The 20,125-nt window shown below is 39.6% G+C and overlaps 3 protein-coding genes across 5 annotated transcripts; all 3 read left to right on the forward strand.

Annotated features, from left to right (window-relative positions):
* The first annotated feature begins 1,111 nt into the window (after positions 1–1,111).
* Positions 1,112–5,928, forward strand: LOC118438444. Its single transcript, XM_035858750.1, has 10 exons — positions 1,112–1,414; positions 1,933–2,216; positions 2,637–2,908; positions 3,326–3,540; positions 3,628–3,642; positions 3,712–3,791; positions 4,250–4,540; positions 4,628–4,792; positions 4,883–5,139; positions 5,236–5,928. Exons 1-10 carry the CDS (start codon positions 1,129–1,131, stop codon positions 5,657–5,659), a joined length of 2,289 nt encoding a protein of 762 aa, XP_035714643.1. The 5' UTR covers positions 1,112–1,128; the 3' UTR covers positions 5,660–5,928.
* Positions 5,929–6,120: 192 nt separating this feature from the next.
* On the forward strand, positions 6,121–15,779 carry LOC110858346. 3 transcript variants are annotated; one of them, XM_035858705.1, is made up of 16 exons: positions 6,121–6,319; positions 6,563–6,754; positions 6,828–6,991; positions 7,068–7,279; positions 7,369–7,646; positions 7,738–8,076; positions 8,164–10,036; positions 10,118–10,270; positions 10,392–10,517; positions 10,827–10,874; positions 10,952–11,218; positions 11,452–11,685; positions 11,767–11,928; positions 12,013–12,363; positions 12,432–14,723; positions 14,797–15,779. In XM_035858705.1, exons 2-16 carry the CDS (start codon positions 6,713–6,715, stop codon positions 15,360–15,362), a joined length of 7,107 nt encoding a protein of 2,368 aa, XP_035714598.1. In that variant the 5' UTR covers positions 6,121–6,319; positions 6,563–6,712; the 3' UTR covers positions 15,363–15,779. The 3 variants fall into 3 exon arrangements, with proteins under 3 accessions (XP_035714598.1, XP_035714599.1, XP_021962775.1); XM_035858706.1 differs by having other exon boundaries at positions 11,770–11,928; XM_022107083.2 differs by lacking the exons at positions 10,827–10,874; positions 10,952–11,218.
* A 361-nt stretch (positions 15,780–16,140) lies between these two features.
* Positions 16,141–20,027, forward strand: LOC110858504 (protein SMG7). The gene is made up of 10 exons (XM_022107314.2): positions 16,141–16,378; positions 16,481–16,568; positions 16,661–16,872; positions 16,967–17,021; positions 17,088–17,191; positions 17,287–17,496; positions 17,588–17,880; positions 18,050–18,127; positions 18,211–18,442; positions 18,523–20,027. Exons 1-10 carry the CDS (start codon positions 16,335–16,337, stop codon positions 19,124–19,126), a joined length of 1,920 nt encoding a protein of 639 aa, XP_021963006.1. The 5' UTR covers positions 16,141–16,334; the 3' UTR covers positions 19,127–20,027.
* The last annotated feature ends 98 nt before the right edge of the window (positions 20,028–20,125 follow it).

The following is a 20,125-nucleotide window of genomic DNA, read 5'->3' on the forward strand; positions in this document are numbered from 1 at the left end:
CCACCCCCGGTTGCACAACAACAAAACAAACCATCCCCAGCTCCACCCGAACAATCAAAACCTCCTCCGAAACCACCTCCACCGTCGCAACCTCCTCAAAAAAATGTCATTTCTGCTCCAGTTGCAGCAACTAATAATACGGCCCCGGCTGCCAAGAAAGTCATCGTTCCTTCCCCAATAATTAAGCCGTCACCGTCGCCATTTCGAACGGGTCCTCAGCCTCCTTCCGCCACCAATCCCAACACTCAAGGCGTCTCCCTCTTCACCACGATTTTCGGAACCGCCATGTTTGCCAACAAGTGGCAGAAAGCGATGAACGAAGACCGACAGGCCAAAATTGTTGAGATGTTCACGATTCCAAGGAACGATCCGAACGACGTGTACAAGCCCAACTCGGCGGTTGAGACGCAAACCCTGGCAGAACAGCCCTACTCGAAGCCACTGTCGGACGAGCGAATCGCCATGTTGCATGAAATCGCCATCAACTACGATTACGGGTGTCAACTGGATGTCATTGAATCTTTTCGGCCAAACACCTTCGTGTCGCATGAGAGTCGAGAACAACTCAGCCGACTCCCGAGCTGGTTAAGATTCCTCATTTTGATGCGCTATGACCAGATTCATGCAAAGTTTGAGCATCATACCCACCATTTTATCAAAGTATGAAAGTAATTGTACATCAAAACCTTTGATACATAAATGACAATGAAGGTCTCCCAGCGTGTGCTCTCCGACTTTGACCAAATTAAGTAGTACCGATTTATTGCAAATTTAATTAATATGAAATTTGCAAAATATGCATGCGCAGTTTTTACATCCGAAGAGGAGAGAAACCGCAGTAAATTTCGAAAGTGTAAAATTCGTTAACTTTAAAAAGCATTTTCTCCTCTTTGGATGCAGATAGATATCTCGCTAAACCTGAGTATTGTGAGAGAGCGTCTTTTCCAAACGTCACATTTTGTGACCGATTGACACTATTTTGGTCACAATCTGTAACCATACCCTGGGAGACCTCCAAAGAAGTATGCAATCAAACGAATGTACCTATTCATGAATTACTTCTGTTTGTAGGAGATTGCGAATTATGTGGAGACCCGTCGCACGACGACAGGGACGGGAGCGGAGCACATGGAGCATGAGCACGACGGAGCAATGGACGAAGATGACGTGGACGAATCTGAAATATTCGACAGATACACGCTCGAAGTGGGCGACATCGTGCCCCCCAGCAGACCCACAATCGCTCCCCTGGATGAGGAGGACGACGACATGGATCGGCCCACAAAACAAGGCCAGAAGAATAGACCCACCCTCGTCAAACACGCCAGGTTCAGTGGCGGTGAGGCGGAACCTGAGGATAGCGAATTGAAAGCTATCATGGAGAAAGATGACCTTTTCAAGGTGAAGACTGCAGGTAAATAGTCCAAACAGTCCAAACAATAAATCGTCCCAAACGAACATAAACAAGGAAGTCGCAGAGTGAAATGTAAAATGACATCCCATGAAAATTATGTATTTTTGACCTTCAACCTCGTCCTTGCGGTCATGGGTTGGTCGGAGGTCAAAACTCTTGACAGCGTTGATCACGGGGTGAAATTTCCTTTAAAATGGCACTCCATATGAAAATTAATTTACTTTTGGACCACATCTCCGCGTTTGGGGGGTGGTCCGATTGGTCTCATTATCGAACTCGACCGAAAATTAAAATTAGAAGCACATTGGCGAAACGTTAGATCATGTACTGTCTGTCCACCCTGCTTACGGGTGGACAGACGCACAGACAGACAGACAAACGTACAAATTGTACGGTACAATGCATAGTCAGTCAGCGAATGACGCCACTTAGGAAATGCAGAATCCGGAAAAATGGTTGTGTGAACAATTTGCATCACAAAATCATAACGGTGCAATGTCGTGCGTTTTTTTGTTCAGCATGGAAGTGGAAGCTCCCCACAACCCTGGAGCAGGATTGGGAACCGTCGACCGTTCACCGGGCAGCGACCACATTGCGACGTGCGCTGTTGACGCAACCCCTGCCGTCTGAAATCGCAATGGTGGCGGAGGATGAGAAATTGGCGAAGAATGAGAAGGGGATGATGAAAAGAGAGGGCGACGATGACGATGAGCTCGAACAGGGGACCGTGGCTGATTCGGATCGTTTCAAAAAACCATCTTGGGAGGACATCATTGGAACCAATCTTACTTTTAAGGAAGAGGTCGGTAGTCATCAATTACTTAATTACTCTTATATCGTGGGTTCCAATTTCCAATTGACGTAGGACTCGTTGCCAAAATCGTCAACATTAGCACATTTTTAATCATTTATTAGGTCTGGGATTAATTTTAAAATTCTGCAGACAAATTCGTAAGGCAGGTCGTTGCCAATTTTTTATGTAAAAATACACACGCCAGATTTGACAATTTTTGAAGATTTGAAGTTTAGGAAGGCTTCAGAAATATGGAACTCGTCGAAACCTCACCTCCATTCTATGAATCAACTTATACTGACTACAAATTAGTCGTCCAGAATTTTTTAATAAGTTCTCGTAGCCGAGAAATGATTAACAACGTGCTAATTTTGACGACTAAGGAGATGAGTCATCGAGTCCCACGTTAACTCTCACTCCATATCGCAGATTGCTGAGAAAGTGGAAGAAGATCTCCACAGAATCCCGAAAGGTCTCAAACAACACGAGCGAGAAGAGGAGGAACGTTTAGCTGGGCTCGTGACCAATAAACGGGACCAATTTGTATCCCCCAAACCAAAGTCGTGGATTGAAAGGATTAAGAACTCGGACTACATGAAACGTCGAGAAGAAATAAAGAAGAAGAATAAAGACTTGCAAGATAAAGCACCATCTCGGAAGTATTCCAACATTTGGGTCAAAAATTGTCCAATGGAGCCAGTGTAAGATTTTAAGATTTTTGAATTATCAGCTTATGGACTGTGCCATAATGATACCACATAAAAATTAGGTGACTTTTGACCTGGTCCCCATGTGTACGTCAAAGGACAAAAATATTGACAGTGTTGATTTCGTGGCGAACTTTCCTTTACGATGAGAAAGGTTCATTTTGGACCAAACCCTCCATTATCAAACTCGAACTGACAATGAGAACTAAAAATTAGAAGCACTATGACGAATCGTCATTGACGATACCCGCTTTTGACTACGTTGCAACGTTCTGGAGATATCGTGCTTACGGACAGACAGACAAACGGACAACACAATCACAATAAGCGGCTGACGCCACTTCATAATTATCACCTAAAGTTAGAGGGTCGTGATATAAAAAGATGGTTGGATGGATATTACTTTTTCAGGAAACAAGCAAAGCGGTTCCCTCACCACTACCGATGTGACGAGAGCTTCCACGCCTACGTGGTTGCCCTCGTGGGGTCGAGCTTTTTCAAGTCCTTCATCATGGTGGCAATCGTGGTCAACGCCGTGTCTCTGGCCGTCGAAACTGGCGAGGTGAAAACTTATCACGTTGTGTTTGACATCTTGGATAATCTCTTCTTGTCAATCTACCTTGTGGGTGAGGCTTTTCAATAAATAACCCTTTTAGTTCGCTTAGTTCACAAGTCTCATATTTATTAAAGACTGTCATGTCTTATAATTTCAGAATTTCTCCTGAAAGGTGATACATCATAGTCGTTATACGAAGAAGTAGTGGTAACTTATTTTGTAAATCCTCGTGCTTGCACAGTGTATGCGCATCCATATCGGTATTGGACATCCGGATTCAATCTCTTTGACTTTGCAATCTTAGCAGTCTCCCTCTTGAACGTGCGCACATTCATGGCTCAACTTTTTTAAGTGTTGCCGATAAGTTTGGCCATGCACCATAAATAGTGGCCACTGGCCAGCTTGTGACTTGTGCAAAACTGAATTTTTAAGCATTTTTGGACTCTCAGATAAATTTGGAATGAAACGGTACAAGTTTCATATAACAAAAATTTCATCTTTTTTATCTTTAGAGCAAACTAAGCCGTAAATGGGCTGTAGACAAGCTGGCCAAAAATTATCAACTTTCAATTTTGTTCCAATTTATACCATGCAGTTTGCAGTACCCTTTTATCTTGGAGTTCAAAATTGCTTAAAAATTCAGTTTTGCACAAGTTGGCAACTTGTGCAAGCGATCTCATCTTCAACTCTGTTCCAACTCTTCGGCAACACTTTTCTTAAAATATGAGACGCGTTAGATGCACCAATAACGAGTAATGTATTTAATTTTGCACTCCTAGTCAATCCTCGTCTGGACAAAGGTGGACAATCTTCCTGCTTTGAAACTTCTCGTAATTTTCCGAGCGCTTCGAATCCTTCGTGGAATCTCAATGTCAGTTCAAATCCAAGTGCTGATCACTGCTTTGGTGGAGACGCTCAAGACGCACGTCCTCTCCGTCCTCATCCTCCTCTTCCTCCTCATGTACATCACGGCCATCATTGCCTACTACTTCTTCTCCCCCTCCGAAGGGCTCAACCACCCCTGGGGAAACATTCTCAAGGGCATGCTCAGACTCTTCTCATTCGTCACGGTTAATTATTCTGCAACTTATACTTCTTCTTTTTTTGGTTAAGCATTCCCAAATAGAATTTCAGCCCTACGTTGTTTGTGTGTACAGTTGGACGGGTGGACAGACACGAGTGAAGAGTTTGAACGAGCTGGCTATACCCACAGCGGACGCGTCTTTTGTCTAGTGTGCATACTTCTCGGAAACTTTCTAATCTCCAATATTTTCATTGCCATTATTATCATGCAAATCTCCGAAGCTACGGAAGCATTCAGGGTATCGTATTTGTCATAAATCGCATAAAATCCATCAACCCCAATGTTGTGCGTGCATAAAAAATATACGTATGCATTTGTATGCACGTAGACTCGGGAGCGAGACGAACGCGAAGAAATCATTACCCTCAAAAAGGAAATCGTCTTCCGTCGTCAAAAGCTGGACATGCGACAACTCCTCGCAAAACAGACCGTTTCCACCAACGCAGACTTTTACTATTTAGGTTCCCAATTCTTAAAACTGCTCAGACACGATGATCTCGTTGAGATGAACAATGCTCAATTCTCGCCACTTTGGATGGATTCGTTTTACAAATCCGAAATGCGATGTCATCACACGGCAAATGTGTAAATACGACAATATTCATACTTTAATGACATTTTTTTATGCAGAGGAAAAAATTATATTAATTAACACACACTCTCCCCCTATTTTCTTGTTAGACTTATGAATCTGCACCGTCAAATGGCCGATAATCTGTTAACAATGTACCGAAAAAATATGGAATCTCGCTACAGCGTAACACCCATTCGTCGCAGTCGTTACAATCGTTATATGAAACTCAAATCCAAATTGGCCATCATCCGCCAAGAATTTTTTCGCGACATGTCCTCCAAAAAGAAGCCTCGCCAACTTCGAGTTAACATCGGAAAGTCGGAATTCCCCCAAATTTCGAAGCAATTATTGGATCATGCAGCATGGGAGAATGTGGCTAAAAGTGGGGGTGGAACTGGTGTAAACCAAGATGCGAGGAAGATGCTCCCCACCGTGGATGAAGAGGACGAACAAGCCGTGGACAAAGAAGAACAACAAGAAGATAACAACGATGACGATGAGGAGGACATGGCAAACAGATTTCCTACCTGACATTCCTTATACATACATAACTTTCATATTATAATGTGACTCGATTTATTATGTAATTAGGTTAGTTTATCACTCTTTTATTATGTGTGTACATACGCAAAATATAAAATATTAACCAAGAAGTCTAGTGAAAGTAAGTACGGTTTGGTTCTTCCCGATCAGAAGTTCAGCAGGTGAAAATAAAAGTAAAAGCGTGCATCAATCAATACCATAATTTTAATTGCATGCAGTGAGATAATAAATCCTATTTTTATTGCTATTGAGATTAAGAGGTTGTTCCGCTATCCAAATTAAGTACGCATACCTCGTATCCGCATATTTACTTACTACATTTAATTGACTAGTTTTTCTCATGTGCATGTCAAAAGAAAGTGGAGAAAGTTGTGAGAAAATTTCCCAAGTTTCTGGGCTCAGGATTCCCCAACCGCACGGTGCTTGATCTGGGAGATGCAAATGTCGAGTTGAACGAGCTTCTCACGAGTGACGAGAGAATAAAAACAATGAATGAACAATTTTAAAAATTTAATATTTAATTGTTCAAGTGTTTTAACAAATATATATTATATTCCTCAACTTAGTAAACTCTTAACAGTATGGAGTAGCAAATTAATCAAGAAAATACAATAAACCATAACGAGGCGGTGGCTTATTGTAACGAGGGTAAGAGTCTTTATGGTTGTTTGCTTGATTAAATAAATTTGTTTTGGTAAATAAATTTGACAAATATTGCCCTATATTGATCATTTCGTATGAGAAACAGATATTATTTAGCAAGAAGTTATAATTGCTTTAATATGTTGATTGTTTCATTTCATTCGTGATGAAACTAAACTTAATAAGTGAGATAAGAATATTACAAATATTTATTAATCAAATTGCATTTATTTGTTTGTATGATTGCAGTCGACTGAGGATAAAGTAATTTTTTTTACTACAAGGAGAGTGCTGATGAGACTGATGGCTGATTATTTCTTGCCAACTGACTTTCAGTAGTTGGCAAGTGAGAGTCTGTTACAAAGATTATTACTAAAGACAAAGGAAGCAATCAATAAGATGGGCGATCTCACATTAGAAAAGCGTGATGATGGTTGTATGGTATGTGATGATAGTATTTTAGACTCCTCAGGTTTATGCAAGTCTATATTAAATATATCATATTAAATCACAGCAACCCTTGGATCTTCCTGGACTTGAACATCTGGAAAGCGAAAAGCAGTTGAATGTTAATCTTGAGTTGGTGAAAAATCTTGCTAGTGCTTGGCAAAGCGTTAAAACGAGCCTGGAACAGAACACCATAGTCGAAGTTAAAGATGTTTTGCGTCAATTGCTATTGTAAGTAAAGTTACGCATTTATTCAACTAGAGTTTGTTACGAGTTAAACATTAAATAATTTACATTTTATTTGTAGATACACTGCGTATACGGTGCTGGATGCAAAATATAAGAACAAAATTGAGAATTCGACAAAGACAATACTCACTGACGCCATTCAAGGGGTGGAGAAATTCGTGATTGACTCAAACTTAAAGAAAGTTTGTTCTGCCCTAAACTCGATCTGTGGTGACCCTTGGGAGTACGCGGCCTTCAAGGATGCTGCCACAAAAGAGTTGTCAGTCCAAGGTGAGCTCTAATAAATTGCTCATTAGAAAAATTAAATGAATCTTTTAATTGACAAGATTTTTTACAATCATCGTTTTTTACATACACAGTAATTGATTCGCTTTGGGAGAATGAAGGCGTTATCTTTCTCGAGGCAAGATTGGAAGTTTTGGCCCGCGGAAAGAAGCTTAAGGATGCTTCGGCAATTTTTATGTCGAAAATTCTGCACATACTTCTTTACAAGGGCAGGACGAGATTTATTTTGGGAAACGACAGTGAAGAAAACAGTGATTTCGATCCTTACCGATTCACATTCCATAACTATCTGGAGTACTTGGAAATCTACGCACTCCTTTGGAGTAAAGTGGAAGCCGCATTCGCAACGAATGTAAGTATTAATTTTGTACATGTAGTTCATGAATAATAGATATTATTTATGTAATAATATCAGTAAATATGTACTTCTTTGTCCTGTGCAGATACTGACTGATCTCAGCCCGTCCATCATTTCTGAAGTGATAAGCATGCTGAAACAAAAATCAACGACTGGGTCAAAAGGACGATTGCTGCCAAAACTTTGGCAAGAAAATACAAAGGATATCCTCCCCCCACTCATTTCGCTCGTCCTACCCCCCATCCTAGATCGTGTCTGTGAAGTGGGACATATTAAATCGTTAGTCACACTACGGTTGGATATTTGCATTGGTAATAATCCGGATCCAGTTCAACGGTTGGAAGAAATGCTGGATGATCTCTCTCTCGAGAAGATGAAGACATCTGACAATATTTACGCTCTGAGCGAAGTGATTTTAGAGAAGGTATTGAACTGATTTCTTTCATTTTTCATTTTATTTCACAACTTTTGCAAGTTTTAAAAAATGCAATTGGGATGAATTGAATTATAGTTTGATCATGCAAATAAGGACACTCGACGCCATTATGTGAACACTTTTCTGAAGGCCATACTCAAAGATATGAACGTGATTGAAAATCTTCGTGCAGACACTCCTCAAGACCCTGTAAAATTACAGGAAGAATATTTCAAATTATCTCATCGATTCGTCTCCCTTTCCAACTACTTTCAAGACTTTAAAAATATGTCCAGACAATTAAAGTTGACGGCATTTTCTCTCAATCCAACGGAAAAACTGTTCAACGAGTTGTTCCCAAGTGATGATGAATCATCTACTACTTCTACTAGTCAAATAGGAACTGCACCGCCAAACGCTGCTCCGTGCAGTTCTAATCCAGATGATAGTGATGCAATTTCAACACCTCCGTCACCAATTTCATCATTTTCAACAGAAGGACCAGCAAAGACGGGAAAGTCGGAAAATAAGTCACAACTCGAGAACCCGTCTCCAGAAGAAGAAGAAGACCTCCAACTTCCCGAAACTCTGGTTGATGATTTAAACTCCGTCTCGCAGACATCACGATGGGGTGCGTTGCGTAGCTTTACAAAAGGGCCCGAAGTCAAAAGACTTTGCACGCAACTCTTAAAAGCTGGAAGTGACTTTCTCGTGAAAGAGAAAGAACTAGAGTTTGTGAATCCCAATTATCAAAAGTATGCCCACCTGCCCGTTAAATATGATGATCACGATGGATTCGAGAGGGGTTTCTACGACCCCAACAAGTGTCCCAAACGAATTGCTAATAGAAAAAATAACAACGGCAAAATTAGAGGTAATAATTTTGTGAAGAGACGAATCCAAAATGCTGCCAATATTAATCGGAAAGTTGGTCAGTTATCGTGGAAAGGAAATCATCACCCGCCCGGGTTCAAGACAGATTTAAGAATCGCTATGAAAAACTCCTCGATTAATCATCTTACTCGTCCTTCAACATCATCATCAAAACAAACCTCACGCAAGTCTTTGAGTCATTCAAGAAATGAAGGAACAAACGCTGATTTGGCTAAAATGTTGGCTACTATCAAACAGTACGTCAACAAAAATGTGTGCGATATCAAGAATCAGCGCAATCGTCATCAGCAGAAGAACATTATGAAAACCTATGAGGAGCGGTTCTGTCACCCGGCACGTCCAATGCCTGGATCATACAATTGGATTCCTGATCCTAAACCGTCAAGCAATTCCATCCCTTCCTCTTTCACAAAGGGAGAGTCACAACCAGTGAGGAAAGTACCAACCCGGTACATTCCGAGGAAGACTCCTTTCCACTCTTCAACGGGATGGCAGAATCAGGATGAAGATGCCCTGGCGTCCAAACTGGCTCGTGGCTTCATTCAGGAAGACGCGAGACAAATTTCTGTCAGGACTCAGGTTGACTTGCTTCTCCCAGAAGTTGAGGAATCTGATTGGATGGCGGTTGAAGAGAAGAGGAATGTAGACATGTACTCCAATCTCAATCTGATGAGTTCTACAGTCAGGTTAAATTCTGACGAGATTCCAGTCGAGCTGATCAATCTTACAGCCCGGTATCTCAGCCTAAAATCTGAACAATTGCGCGAAAACGGCCAGTCCGGAGACCACGATGTGAGGCGTACTAATCGAAGCCCCACTACTGCTCAGATGCGAGACAAATTTAGAAAAATGGTGTTCAAGGACGATGTTGTTTCAGAATTCCAATTTGGCTTAATTATGGAAATGGGGTTGAACAGCAAGCGCATTGAGCCATCCCGTGGTCCGTCTAGGACGATAAAACATCAAGCCATGTTGAAGGACGCTACGGAGAGAATGAAGACTAATTTGGAACTGGAGACGTACAAATGGAAAGAAGTTTTGGACAACGCCAAGAAGGATATGAGAACTGAGTCTGGTAATAATTAACAACTTGTATGAATGTACTTTCTCTCGTATATGTATGTAGCCAGATTTGAAATATTCTCTTTCTTAACAGAAATTTCCAGATGGCCTGAGTTCCTGTCAGCGTGCAACGTTACTGGGGAGAACCTCACCGAAGAACAAATTGCATTTGACAAGTATCGAGCAGAGGAAAGGCTTTCGCGTCGATCAGCACCTGCGTTTAGATGCCCTCCAGTTAACAAGAAATGTAAGGTTAAGCTTCAAGTCTCAAATCTATGATGCATTTGATAATTTAATAATATGTAATAATTATTTAATAATTTGTTAACGGCAATACATTTATGCGTTTTCGTTATGACTCACGACAGACAAGACTCAACCCGAACTTTCGACTCCGTCATCTGTCCTTGCATCATCAGGGAGGAGAAGTAGTGTAGACTCGAGAACGACCCCGTCCACCCACCCTCCTTCTCAAAGAGGTTCGAAAAGGAGAGGTATGAAATACTTGTTTGCTGGAATTACTAATTAGTAGTATTAGTACTATTAGATTTGTTTAATTATGACAATATGTATGCACACATGCATGTTTCTTTGTTTCTAGCAAAATCATCATTTTAATTTTTTATTGCGAATTATTTTCTCCTCATTTTGTCACGATTTTGATTTGAAAGCTTTGACGTGAATGATAAATTCTATTGTATTGTTCTTTAGTGTCTGTTTTATTTTCAGGTTCTGTTCTCTCGTTTGTAATTATTATAAATGTTCTTGATAACCTTTTTAAATGATAATGGTCAATTTTTTAGCATCTAGTAATGCCAGTCGGAAGGAACAAAAATATCTGGATGAGTCTGGTGAGAAGAAATTATGCTTGATTAAATAATATGAAGGACGAAACATCAGGTGCATATTTTTGCGAATATATACACAGATTCTGAAGATTCTTCGTCGTCGTCTTCGTATTCGACTTCCGCTCACGTCGCCAGCAACAAAAGACGCTACAACTATTACCCTGATCGTGTCATTTACAGGGCCATCATTGCCATGTTAAGGGGTAAAACAATGAAGGATGCTGCAGAAATGAACGGAATTGGCAGAAGTGCTCTGTGCAAGAGACTCCATGTCATGAAAATTCGAGAAAAGGGTCAACTCATCATCCCTCCGCATTTATTGGAGGCCATGAATGTGGACGCGGAAGGTTTGAATTGTATTTTGATTAGTGTATCGATAAAAAATACGTAGTACATCCATGCCAAAGCTTTCAAATCAATATCCTGAGGTACAAAACTAATGAAAGCGTATATACATTATATTGGGGATAGATTAAATCACTGTTATACATGCACACTATGCTGTCTCTAGTCCCTTGTCTCAATGAAGGGCTGCTTAATATAAAAAAATATTAATTGAAACTTTGTTGCCCGTTTAAAGGAAACTCTTTCTCCTCGGATGTCCCGTCAGACAAGAGAAGGAAGGCATACTCTGAAGCTGACTTACACGAAGCTATTCGACTAGTTATTTTCAGAAACTTTAGCTGTAAGAGTGCACAGTTGAAAACAGGTGTTCCTGCTCCTACAGTTCAATTCTACTGTAAGAACATCAAACAAGGACCCTACAATGACAGGAACTTACTAGCGAACGGCAATCCTGATGATAAACTGTTAGGTATATGTAGTTCATGGTTTGTCATGAGATTGGTTATGAAAGGGCAAATTAAAATTTTGCAATGTTTTTATGTATTTGAAGAAGCTTCGCTAGCCCGTAACGCTAGAAGTTTGGAGGAGAGCGACGAAGACTTTTTGCCTGCACTTAAAATGTTTGGAAAAGGCAAGATTACTTTGCAACGAGCAGCGATATTGGCTGGTATTTCATTCGAAAAGCTGGTCGCTATTGTGGATAGATTTAAAGGTGAGCACAACCGACTTGCAATATACACACGCATAAGTCTGGGATAACTTTATGGTAATTTAATTCAATGCAATAAACTTTTAGTAAATTCCCCACTGAGGAAACCTGGACCAAAGATGTCGTTGGACGTAGACAAAAGGAGCCCGTCTCCATCACATGACCAAACCTCCCAACAAGAGTCTTCCTCAACACAGTCGTCTGATGTTTCGCTTTTAGACAATGCCATCAAAATTGCCCCTGTCCCAGCAACTCCTGCTGCTACCGATGCCCCTGTCCCAGCAACTTCTGTTGCTACCCTTGCCCCTACTTCTGGTCCCGAAATTCCACCACCAATGGAAAAGCCAAAGGAAAAACCCAGAACAACAGTTAATTTGCAAATGCTTTATAATCCCATCTTCCGACAATCGGCTGAAAGTATTTCTGGAAAACCACTTGGTACGTTTTTTTGTTAATTTGACTCAATAAAATTGTCGTACACAGCCAAACTAATCTTTATTGTGTAGCAATTCCTTCAACAAGACCGAAAAAAGAAATTCTCGATGATAGCACCGGAGAAATTAAGATAGTCGATGACACTGGAGACGACCCGGCATTGGATAAAATAATTGCGACTCTTCCCCCGTGGTCTGATGAGGAAGTCGTAGTTGAAAAGAAAAAGGAAATTAATATATCTTTAGAGGATAAAAATGAAAAGGGTAGTGATGTGATCCTCGTTGACACTCTTGAAAAGAAGACGGTGGGGCAAGAAGAGGACCTATCTCAGACCAAGGTCATCTACCATTCCGTGATAGGTGACCCAACACCTCAGAAGATTGTCTTCAAGAATAATCTCAAGTGCCGAATATATTTGAATCGTCAGGAAGTGCAGGCATATATAGATAAGCACCCTAGTACTAGCTCCTCCTCAAATTATTCTTTGTCCCCTTCATTGCCCTCGCCAGAAATCAAAGTAATGGAAAGTATAATGGAAAGTTCCTCCACTGCCACAACAGAAGTTAAAAGATCCAGAAGAATTCACAGTATGCCCAAAATAGTTTTTAAGAGTGGGATTCCAACAAGAATTGCAGAGCTGAATGGTGCTCATCCGATTGACAAGGATCCGACGATAAATGGGGTTATCGTCTCATCCAGCAATAAGCGAAAACCTGAGGAAGTGACTGTCCAACAACAACAGAATGGGGATTCTTCCTCCTCCACGACTATCAACACTTGCAAGAAGCGCCGTGTGGACAAAGAAAAAGAGAACTTGCTCCCAGTTTCAGCATCAATTGCGGCAGCGGTTGCTGCTGTAGTGACAACGACAAGAGAACCTACAATTTCCCCCGCCACTGTACTGGATAGTAAAATCCGAAAGGAAGCAAACGGAAAAGTACAAAATGTAGCCAGGAAGAGGACCAAGCGACCACAACGACGCCGCCGCATTTCATCAAGTTCTTCGTCCTCACATTCCATGTCGGGGAAGGATTTGGGTGAAAGTGCGAACATTCTTCCTGCCGATGAAGGGAGGAAGAGTCCAGATGACGATGACTTTGATGATTTTGAGGACGAAAGTTCCGACGAAGATAAAGATAGCGATCCTGATTACGTCCCGGATGAAATGGATCTGTCCAAGATGAATAATAAGGCACAACGAAACGTTTTTGAACCTGTGCTTTCCTCTCAAACCAAGCCTGTCGAGTGTACGCCACCGCCACAAGACCTTAATTTCATTAATATAATTTCCAACCCTAACACGGTGTGTTCATTAAGAATGCCATCTTCGTCTGAGTTAAGAACTTTGAATTTTCCCCTTCCAGTTATAAATATAAGAACAAGTCATCACACTCCCCTTATCATCGCCAATAATACCAACAAAACCAACCAACCACCGCCAAGAGTATTTTCTACGCCAACTCATCCCGTTTTGACGCATAACATGAACATTTTCCAAGGTCCAGTTGAAGAGGCTGAAGAGTTTACACCCCCAGTCGTTAATAAACGCAGGCCCACGAAAAAAGCCAAGACGACGACGACGACGACGACAAATGGAAATAATTTACCGACACAAACGAAGCCTCTAACATGTGATGGGATACGTAGCAAAACAACATACCTAGCTAAAAACTGTACAGTGAAGAAGGTACCTCAAGCTCGTCGCGAGGATCCTTTACTTGAAGTTATTAATCTTAGCGACTCGGACGATGAAGCTGAAGTACAACCACAAATAATTCACCAGAATGGAATGGGAATTGAATCCATCCATCCATCCATCCTCACCAGAAACCAAGAAGCTATCTTTTCTGATCATCAGTCTTTCTCATTTCAAGAAATTCCTTCTTGTGACTACAGAATCGTTCCAGACAATGATGATGATGATGATAATGATGGCGTTAGAGAAATACTTATAACTGGTTCTCAGCAACAACAACAATCTGTTGAAATTGGAGGTCCGATTGTTTGTGGAATAGATTCCACTGAAATAATTTCCTTGATGACAGCTCAACAAGTCGAAACTCGAAAAAACTTTGCTTCCATTGAAGATGAGTTATTTTGTGAATTTAGAGACAAGAATTCCTCAGATGCGAATGTCGAAACAAGAATGTCATCTTATCCCTCCTCTGCTAAACCAAGTAGTCGTCAAACTTCGGAAACGGATGTCAGTGAAATCTCAACATTTTCTTCCTCGTCAAACAACTCTCCGCATCAGTCTGAAGGGGAACTGGAGAGTGGAAAGCAATACACCAACGTTTTAAACAACTACTTGCCACAATTGCATAATAATGAGTTCTATGAAAATGCAGAAATTAATCGGAGAGGTATTTTGGGTTCAATATTATCACTATTCGAGATACTGTATTAATTTAAATTCGCAACTATTTCAATTTACAGAAGGGTTATCAACAAATCAACAAGAAGGTGACAATCTTGTGGCCTCAAATAGTGAGAAACACGTGGAGATGAGAAAACCGGACCCCACCCCTTCAGCTAATAGAATGGAAAATCGGACGCAATTGTCACAAACATCAGGCGAGGATAAGCCAGAAGAAATTATTAGACAAGCTCCAGCTCATGAGGTATCAAGCCCATTCCAGGATAATCGCCAATCCCCACAAAGTACTAGAAGCGTCTCCCCTCCAATCGAATCCAACGCAACTCCCAACATCTCTGCTGACCCTATTGAATCAGAACTTTCATTTCTGTTTGAAGAAAAAGAAGAAACTTTAACTGCTGTTAATCCACCCTCATCCCCGACTCCTCAACAATTACAAAATTATGATACCAGCCCAGCTAATAATATGGAACCAGTTGTCTCTCCCCTCGAAGCTGTGTGTCAAACTAGCTCGTTGGGGTCTCCACCCATACCCATACTTGAGCCAGAAACTAATCAAACCCCTGCAATTGGGGAATGTGACGACTGTCCTCCCTCCCTCGAATTATCAAAATATGAGCCATAACTTGTGTTGCTATAATTATAACTTTCGTGTGTTCATTATTTTCTATCACTATTCCTGTTTGACTCAGTTTTGAAACGAACGTTCTTCGTTTTCTATAATGTGTTACGATCTCAAAATTCAGAGATGGTAGAAATCTGTCTATTTATATCATCCGAATAATTGATAGATAATTCACTTCTTTTTTTAAAATTATATTGCGATTCGGACTTTTGATAATCATGATCTTTTTACATTCTCCCTTTATTTATTTACCTTCACAACGTTGTACTACTGCTGTACTGATTCTATTGTAGCATTATTTTGTTATAAATAACTATTTTACCGCAAATGCATAAACTTGCGATTGTAATTTATACTCGTGTGATTTTATTAATATTAGAAATAAAATCGAAAGTAAATATCGTTGAAGTACATGTACATGTAAATTTTATTTACCGTTCTTTCATTACCCATGTTATGCTTTATACTAATGACTAAACAATACCATATATTACCAAAATTTACTAAAACTAACAACTACACATAATCGGATTTAACCTGGCATAACCTATTTCATGAGCTTACAAAAATTAATCATATGTAAATTATGGAAATGTAACAAAGATGGGGAACCGGAGATGCTATTTAAATTTGTCTCGAAACTCTGCTTGCAAAACAAGCTACACATGATGACATTTTTCTAGAATTTGAATTGTACAATTTTGGGCTAGTTTGCAATTTGTTAATCTGCATCAGATTTAAATAGCGTGGAGATGGCTTCAGTAGCAGTGCATTTGTACATACGTAACGTAGTGGCAGTGTTTGCTGGCTGGTGGTAGTGATCAAACCTTCACTTTTTTATCTCTCTGTCTGTATACTAGTGTGTAGCCCTATTTTGTATTTAGAATTAGTAGAAAGAAATCTTGCCTTGCTGAAAAATCGGTCGCCACAACGTGACCATTTGATCCTTTTTCAGTTGAAAAACATTCAAAGATGGCATCTTTAACAGCGATTTCACACTTGGTCCAAGTCCATGCGTAAGTCGCGAATTTAATTATTGTGAGGGCGTTGTTTTAAGTTTAATTACTTTTAAAGTAGTTTTGCTAACTGCCTGGCTATATTATGATTTTGTTACACAGACAATTAGACGAATTGCGACAAAAGCTGAATGTGCCAAAGATACCATTGACGAATGAAGCAATTATGACGATAGGCTCACAACTTCAGGTAAATATGTCATATTATTTGACTAATTCAAAATATTAATATATATAAACTTGTGTATTCTTAATTATTAATCGATTGTTACTGCTATGTAGCCCTTGTACAAGAAGTTACTGTTGGCCAATTTGGATGATGCAGTGTCCCGTCAGTTGGAATTGGGATTGTGGGGAGATTGTTTCAAGGCCCCATTGACGCGATTTGGACGCACTGATAAGGCTTTGTTCCACTTTATGATTGAGTCCGGGGTCGGGTTTTATTTGGGACTGATTCAAGATATTGGGGTTCATTTCGATATTTCCTTCATCACGTATGGCGAGAATGACGATTATAATACTTGTAGTATTCTTTACCCATGAATCTGAGAGATCTGAATCTGATCTGATAAATTAATTAATTTTCAGGAACACAACATCAACCAACAAACTCTACTGCACAAAGACATCGCAAAGTCCACTAGTAAGTGAATAAATGTTAAAATGCAAATATCCTTCAGTCCAATAAGTTGATATTCCCGTTTGTAAGGTGAGTCCATCCAAGGCTTCTGTGTACTTTATTATTCAAAATTGTCTACTTCATGTCGGTGATCTACTGCGATATCAAGGCAGCTTTCCAGAAGCATGCAAAATGTAAGTGTCAAGTTTATTAGACATTTTTTGTCAAATATGTGGTCAGTCTGCATGCATAATTACGTAATTATTAATGATAATGCATCTATTACAAGGTACGAAAAATCTGCTTCAGTTTGTCCATCGAATGGCTTTTCCTTCCATCAGATGGGTGTGACCCAATTGCTCATTCCAGCAAATGACGAGTACACTATCATGAACAATTTTGTGTCTTCTTTCTTCTACCATGCACGAGCGTTATCAGTTTCCAATCCTCATTTGCAGTCTTATCACGCCTTCGATGCAATAACGGCCAAGATACTGGCGTAAGTACATAAATTTACAGAATTTCATTTCATATTGCTACTTTTAATTATAATGACTACTGATGAATAATATGTTTATGTGCATATTTAGCATGCCCGTTGGTACAAACAAGTATCAAGAATTTGTTCGTCAGTTTTTGCTCATGATCTCTTCTGTTCTTCGCAAAGATATGTTACCCTCCAGTTTCACAAGCAATTTGGTGCCAATGTTGAGCCCATTAGTGGCCAATCAACAAATCAAGCCGAGCATTCTGTTCCAAATGCTTTGCATCGCAATGTGGACCCAATGGCGACTTTTATACAGTGAAGAAGGAGAATGCTCGCGAAATGAAGAGGCCATTCTGGAAATTATTGCTGCAATTTTCAACGCCATTTTAATCGCATGTAAGTGACTTTTAAACAATTATTGGAAGCTAAGCAATCTGCATATATGTACATCAGCCAAAAATACTACTTCATGAGCTCGTTGATGATTCCCAATGAATTCTTATCAAAGTAGTTCGAATTGGTTTGCTAATTTATTTATTTAAAATGGGTTTTTGTTCTATCACAGCTGTCGGAATTTTTGGAGATCATTATTTCGCTCATAATAAAAATACGCCTGATAGACGAATCGCTTCAACAGTTCATGGTATCCATATCTATCTATTTTGTACTCATTGTAAATATTTTTTTTTCAAGTCTAAGTTATTCTTTCTTCTAATTACATTATAGTGAAGTTTGTGATAGACTGGCTGGTCCGTCTCTACCGGAATGATAAGGCTGTGAAACAAGTCAGATTCTTTCGAGAAAAAACGCACATGTCGAATCTAGTCAAAGTCTTGAATTTAATTAATGCAACAACTCATGATATTGACCTTGAAGATGTCGTTACTACCTGTAATTTCATTTTACCTGAAGAAAGAAGACTTATTGGATTTCTACCATTGGACTATACCAGTCTTCGGTATGTGCCATTAATAAATACAAAATATTGATACAACAACTAGTAGCAGAAATATATATTTCAACATTTCTGTTGTTTAGCACAATTGGGACCATACTTTTGGGCGACAATGATCCACAAACCCAGTCGTATCGTTTATATCGCCTAATGCAGACTGCTCCAGCCCTATCTCAGCCACACACTACCTCATCATCATTCACCGACAGCTTGTCCATCTCGGACAATTTCAAATTTTATACTTTCGATGGAGCCGAATTTGGAGAGGCAACCACCTACAATTCAGGTTGCTCACCATCTGCCCTTCCAAGTCGTCGCAATGTCGCCCTCACCAGCATATTTCGATCTGGACTGGCTTCTTTGGGGGGAGGAGAAGGAGGAGGAAATAACAATTTCACGTCGTCTGTTTCCACACCGAGCTTTGAGTTTGGAGATGGCAACAGTAGTTTCTGTAGTTCGGGAGGCGTTGGGGGTGGGATAAGTCCATCAAATTCCACTGCCAGCTTGAGCCCCATGGCCCTTCCCTACGTTAGTAATCTTAATAATAGTTTCAACAGTAGTGGTGGCAACTACTTCGGTTTGGGAACTCGTTCGAAATCCTCTTCCAGTGACCCATTCCGTTCTATTTGGACCCCTAATGACGAAAAGAAAGCGACAAATAACGACTGCTCTGCTGCATGGAATTAGGATCGGGAACATATTAATCAGATATAATAAAATAAGGTCACGTGCTGGTCATTATATTTACGGGGAAGCAGTGTATAAAATAATTAGGTACATGGTGGAAAATGTAGTCAAAATTTAACTATTTAATTTCATGCACGTAAAATCTCCAAGTTTTAATTACTAATAATAATAGAATATATGACGAAATGGATCTGAAATGAAAATTCTCAAGTTCAAGATGCAATCATGTTACAATTATTTTTTTCAAATTGTTCTCCTCTCTTCGATACTAATAATTCCTACTTCCCATGCTTGCACGTGCAACTTGATTAGTACCGACGTTAATGCGCACATGTTAGCGAACGGACCTTAATGACCGAGCTATGATTTAATTTAATTTTTTCCACTTTTGACAAAGGCCAAGCAGCTACATATATGTTTCCATTATTCTCTTTGAAAGTTTGCTTGGCTAACTTGAAGGAAATTTAAACTTTTCAATATTACAATGTATTGTATACATGCTCTATCCCGCAGTATTACTGAAACAAATTAATAATTATTTGAATTTGTGTCAACAAACTTATAAATAGGATTAATTATTATTCCAATATTATCTTCTTTAGTTTATACATCAAACGAAACTTCATACAACTAGAATTAATACGTATCATCTTGCTACAACTTTTTAATTGCTTATTTAGATCAGTTTTCATGAATCCTTTCGGTCTCGGATTCCGTTTTTCTTAAATTTCTTCAGTGTTCTTGATTTAATTATTATACTACTTACTACGATTGCTTATCAGTTTCTCAATACTCTTAAAATTATTATCGCATAGTTGCGCTATGCTGAATCAATATTGACGATACGATAAAAATATAGGAAATATAATAAAACGGCAGTAATTGTATTGTATTAAACAAATTTGGTGGCATACTTGATTACATATTTCATACTATTTATTTCTCTATTATGCATTTCTATCAACGTACTCATAACAGAGTGTGAAAGAAAAGAAAGCA

The sequence above is a fragment of the Folsomia candida genome, unplaced genomic scaffold (genome assembly GCF_002217175.1).
Source record: "Folsomia candida strain VU population unplaced genomic scaffold, ASM221717v1 Fcan01_Sc021, whole genome shotgun sequence".
Lineage (NCBI taxonomy): Eukaryota > Metazoa > Arthropoda > Collembola > Entomobryomorpha > Isotomidae > Folsomia > Folsomia candida.